At 63.1% G+C, this 5,441-nt stretch overlaps 1 protein-coding gene across 1 annotated transcript; it reads left to right on the top strand.

The window, feature by feature from the left end:
* Positions 1 to 782: 782 nt before the first annotated feature.
* On the top strand, positions 783 to 2,821 carry GADD45B (growth arrest and DNA damage inducible beta). The gene is made up of 4 exons (XM_041762605.1): positions 783 to 1,052; positions 1,131 to 1,232; positions 1,622 to 1,844; positions 2,098 to 2,821. The coding sequence occupies exons 1-4, from the start codon at positions 1,009 to 1,011 to the stop codon at positions 2,209 to 2,211; spliced, it is 483 nt and encodes a 160-aa protein (XP_041618539.1). The 5' UTR covers positions 783 to 1,008; the 3' UTR covers positions 2,212 to 2,821.
* The last annotated feature ends 2,620 nt before the right edge of the window (positions 2,822 to 5,441 follow it).

Raw genomic sequence — 5,441 nt, forward strand, 5'->3', positions numbered from 1 at the left:
CTCTCGTCCCTCGAGTGCCTAGAGCTGTGCAGCCCTTGCTGCTGGGGACCTCGAGGCGGCCGGCCGGTGCCACCGGGTGACACTTCCTGCGTGCCCCTTATTTCATTCAATGCTTCCTGCAACTCCGTGAGGCTGGGACGCGTTCTCGGGGGGCAGGTGGCCACACAGGGGCCACCTTCGCAGCTCCCAACCTGGGGGGCCTCCTGCGACCACCACCATCCATGGGACACTCTGTGTGCCCTTTATTTTATTTGACGCTCCCTCCAAGCCAGGGAGGCCCGGGCTGCAAGGCCATCAGACACGCTGGGACCCAGAGCTCCAGACAAGTCACCCCGGGTCTGGGGTCTCCGCGGCCACCCCCCTGCCCGCCCCCGCCCCGTGCAGGCCCCGAGCACAACTTGGGAAAGGCGCGGGCCGGGGACTCTCCCGGGACCAGGAGGGGATTCCAGGCGCCCCCCCCCCCCCCTCCAACTCCGAAAGTCCGCGCCGGCCTTGCGCGCTGGAAATCCCGCGCGCGCCCCGAAACGCGGCTCAGCTGCCGGGAAATCAGGAGGAAAACTTCTGCTTTTTTTTTTTCTCTTTTCTGGCGCTCGCGCTCCCCCGACCCCGCGCCCTCCTCCCCGCTCCCCCCACGTGGGCCGCGGCGTCGGCCAACCGCGGCGCGCCTCTCTCTCGCCTTTGTGGGCTGGCCAATAGGAGGGGCGGACGCGCCGCCGAGGCCACGCCTCCAGCCCCCGAGGCTATATAAAAGGCCGCGCCGGCCGCCGCGGGCTCAGAGCGCCGGAGCGGTGGACGCGATCCCTCCTCTGCGGCCGCGCGGATTATTCCTGCTGAGCACTTGGGCATTTTTCTCCGCCTCCTCTGGGGAAGGATTTCGCTGCCTCCCGAAGGTCTTGACCGAGCGCTCGGGCTCCGAGGGAAGGGTTTGGGCTTTCCGGCCCCGGATTTTGCATTTTCTCGCCTGGGGCTGCCGTGGGGCTGCTTTCCACTGTGGATTATAACTGCAACATGACGCTGGAAGAGCTCGTGGCGTGCGACAACGCGGCGCAGAAGTAAGTAGCCGGGCCACGCGGGGACCCGAGCGACCGGCGGCCGGCAGGGCGCTGACCCTCCCTCTCTCCTGCCCCCAGGATGCAGACCGTGAGCGCCGCGGTGGAGGAGCTGCTGGTGGCCGCGCAGCGCCAGGACCGCCTCACCGTGGGGGTGTACGAGTCAGCCAAGTTGATGAATGTGTGAGTCACACCACGTCCCCGGACTGGGCGCGGGTGGGGACCCCCTCCGCTCTGCACGCTCCCTGCTGCACCCCTCTCTCGCACAGGGCTCGGGTTTCCCCCAGCGTCCCCACCGTAGGCTCAGCGCCTCTGTGCCTTCCATGGGGGGGGGGGGGAGAGGTTGCAGTATCCTGACGGCACCCTTTGCAAGCACCCACCACCCTGTTTGCTCCTGCCTGCCCCCCCCCAGGTCCTGAAGCGTGCATCTTCTCCCCACCCCCCTCCAGCTGCATGCACATGCCATCCCTCACTCGGCTTCGGTTTCTCTTTGCTTTTCGAAACTCCCCCGTGCACCGTGGCCTTTTCTGAGTCCCCAGCTGATCCCGTCTCCTTCCTCTGGCCCCCTTTAGGGACCCTGACAGCGTGGTCCTGTGCCTGCTGGCCATTGATGAGGAGGAGGAGGACGACATCGCCCTGCAGATCCACTTCACGCTCATCCAGTCCTTCTGCTGTGACAACGACATCGACATCGTCCGGGTGTCAGGCATGCAGCGCCTGGCCCAGCTGCTGGGAGAGCCGGCGGAGACCCAGGGCACCGCCGAGGCCCGAGACCTGCACTGCCTCCTGGTCACGGTGAGTCGCCGCGGCTGGCCCCACCCTGCCCAGGCACCTGGGCCCGTGTTTGTCAACAAAGTGGAGCTGGCCGGCCTCTCACCAGCTCAGCACTCAGCCACGATCGGCATGTCCCGTGGGCCGCCTGCCGGGCCTCCTTCCCCGGGGAGCTATTTTGAGCTGGCCTGTTTTCCCCAGAGGGGCCCTGGGAGACGGAGGTTTCCTGCCCACTCCTGGGGCTCCCACTGAACCCCCTCTTTTCACCCTGTCACAGAACCCTCACACAGACGCCTGGAAAAGCCACGGCCTGGTGGAGGTAGCCAGTTACTGCGAAGAGAGCCGAGGGAACAACCAGTGGGTTCCCTACATCTCCCTCCAGGAGCGCTGAGACCCTTCCCAGCATCAGAGCCTGTTGAGTTGCTACCAAAAAAAAAATAAAATAAATATTTGACCCCTCCCCCCCAGAACAACCCCCCAAAACAACCCAACCTGTGAGACCATGGGGGCAGAATCATTGGAGAAGAGGGGAGCGTGCAGCCGCCCCCAGGGCGGTGAGCCCGGAGCAGCGCCCGTGGCGGCCCCCGAGAGAGGAGAAGAGGGGGACCCGGGCCAGCAGGAGACGGGAACCTGGAGCTCAGGCTTTGCGACAGAGCAGCTGGAGTGGGGGAGCAGCGGCCTCCCCCACCGTGGAGGGCCTGGACTCCACACTGGGGTGGAGTGAGACCTACTGCGTCCCCCACCCTTCTTGAGACCGGCGCTGACATCTGCATGGGACTCGCTTGACCGAGGGTCTGCACCCTTGCCAGGACTATACTTTGGGACTTGGGAGCTGGGGCCGAGGTTGCTCTGTACCCATGAACTCCCAGTTTGCAAATGTAATAGACAATCTATTTTGTTACTTGCACTTGTTACTTGAACCACTGAGAGAGCTGGGAAGCTTATATAGATACATATATTTTTACTTCTATGATGACCTTGTAATAAATTTCTAAAGCTTCTGGGTTCTTGTGTATTTGCCACCTCTGAGAGGGGCCAGGACCTCTGCGCCCCTCCCTGCGCCCCAGCCTACACTGCCCACCGAGCCCCCTCCTGCAGGCTCACCAGGAAGTGTTACTTAAGTCCCTGTTAGCAGCTCCAGGCTCCTTTGCAAAAACAGTGCCTCTTCTCTCTGCAGCCGGCGCCAACCAAGCCCAACAAACCTTTGCCTCTTTTTTTTTTTTTTTTTTATCCTCCCTCCTGCCCCATAGCAATTAAAAGACCGGTTTATTACGAAACCTGGCCGCTGTGCCACAGCTGTTACTGGCTGTGCTGGAGTCAACCCCAAGCTCTGGGCATATAGAGACGCACCCCTGGGGGGCTGGCTGCAGCCCCTGCCTGCCCCTCCCCCCACCCAAGGCCAGAGAGGTCAAGGGGGCATGGACCCCGGTGGGCTCAGGGCTGCCGGGCAGGGCTGGCCTTGCAGGAAGGGCTCCTCCAGGCAACCCCCCCGGGAGCGGCCCTCCACCCACCCGAGCCTTCCCCCTCCCCAGATAGGCTCCTTCACTGCACTGAAGAAAAAAAAAAATTTTTTTTCTTTCCCCAAACTAAGATCAACAAGCAAAAAACACCCAAGGAAGTCGTGCTCCCAGCCCAGCCGGACTTGGCACGGGGCTGCCTCTTGCCTCTAAACCGAAACTGCGAGGCCGGCGGCCACCTCCCGGTTCTCCCGGCGCAGGCGGTGCCGCCCCCGCCGCGGGCTCCCCGCCCCAGCTCCCGCCGGCCCCGCTCTTCCCGCCCCGGCTGCGGGGTGGGCCGGCCGCGTGTCCCCAAGCCCCGCGGGGAGGGGGACGGGGCGAGCCCCGCCGCAGGCCGCGACCTTTCCACGGAGCCCTACGTGGGCGCGGGAGGAAAACCCCGGCGGTGCCCCGGGAGTCACGGGGCTGGGGGGAGCCCCGCCGGGGAGGTTGGGAGGGAGGGACAGGTGGAGGGGGAAGCCCCAGGGAGAGGGAGGGAGGGGTGGGAATTCATCCTGGGGTGGAGGGAAGGGGAGACCCGAGCTGGGGAGCTGGGGAGCTGGGGAGCTGGGGAGCCGGGGTCCCTGGGGCAGGGAGGAAACCCCGAGGTGGAGCCCTCCGTGGGGACCCCGGGGTGGGGTAGGGGGAGCAGCAGAACAGATGTGTGCAGAGGTTAGGGGGAGGGGAGATGCTAAGTGGAGCGGCCAGAGCCCTGGGGGGTGGGAGGGGGGGAGATTGGAGGGGAGATGGTTTGGGCTGGGGGGAGCCTGGGAGGAACCTAGGGGGGCTGGCGGCTCAGAAAGGACCCTGGTTGGGTGGGGGAGGCACAGATGGGGAGCCCCAGGGGGGAGGGGGGATCCCTGCTGGGGTTGAGAGGTGAGGAGGGAAGAAGGGGACTAGGAGGGTGAGGGTGTGGGGGGAGGGGGAGGGGGAGGGGGATCCCCGAGAAAAAGCCAGTGGGGAGGGAGCCCCCACCTCAGTGGGAGGGGGCTTAATGGGGAAGGACTAGCAGGAAGAGGGTCCACCCTCTGTGGTTGGCTCCTCTGGGGGAGGCTCACCCGCCTCCTGCCCCACCCATCTCCATCTTGATTCTGGCCATCCAGAAGGACCTGTGACCTGTGACCCTCTCAGGCCTAGGTCCCCTGTCCAGTAGGGCAAGACCCCAGGCTCCTGGGCCCCAAGGACGTACAAAGGCCTGGGTAGGCTCCCAGTTGTGTGACTCTCAGCTGGTACCCTAGCCCCTCGGTGCCTCAGTCCCACAGCCCAAAAATCAAAATAATAATGCTGTCTTCCTCACAGAATGTCAAGAAGGTTAAATGAAATACGTATTGTTTAGACGGGGGCTTCCCACATAGAAGGTTTAACAACGACTGGCCATTATCATTGCTGGCCCAGCACTATTACGATGCCCCGTGCATTTCCAGAATCATCTCCTTACTCCACCCTGTGATATCACGGCGAGCCTCCCATGCAAAATTTAAGAAAGCGGGTGCCCCAAAGTCAGCAAGTTGAAGACTATTTTCAAGCAATGTTTTAAAAACTCGAATGGAAGGAAAGGATAGGACACTTTTGCTGGCGGACAGAAGCGTAGATCACGGTAGGGTTGGCGTGGCTCATTTTTCCTTCTGTCTCAGGCCCCAGCGCGTCTCTTTCCCTCGCCCCAGTTTGACCCAAACTTGGGATATTTGGTTCCTTCACGTGGCAGGTGAAGAACACAGGCCAGGGAGGGGTGAGGCCTCCCAGCACGGAGACAGACCCACGGCCTGGAATTCCAACCCGCAGCTCTCTGGGCATGAGCCTGTGCAAACGCAGGGGCTCGGCCTTAGGTTCCAGCAGTGGTTCTCCTGCTACTGTCTCCGTTGCTGTGGCGGTGGCGGTGGTGGCGCATTAACAGAAGCTTGAAGTTTCCCTGACTCACGGAGGATACATAAGCATTGGGTTGTGGTGCCGCCGGCTCACGAGGCTTATTCCATCTTCCCTGGACAGAAACACCCTGATGCCTTGACTGCAGTCCTGGGGGGCCGTGCTGCTGTCCGTTTTCCAGAAGCGGAGATGAGGCCCAGCGTGGAGGAGCCACAGACTGGCCAAGATCTTGAATTGTCACCGATGGGCTGGTCAGCCCCTG

The sequence above is a fragment of the Vulpes lagopus genome, chromosome 7 (assembly GCF_018345385.1).
Source record: "Vulpes lagopus strain Blue_001 chromosome 7, ASM1834538v1, whole genome shotgun sequence".
NCBI lineage: Eukaryota > Metazoa > Chordata > Mammalia > Carnivora > Canidae > Vulpes > Vulpes lagopus.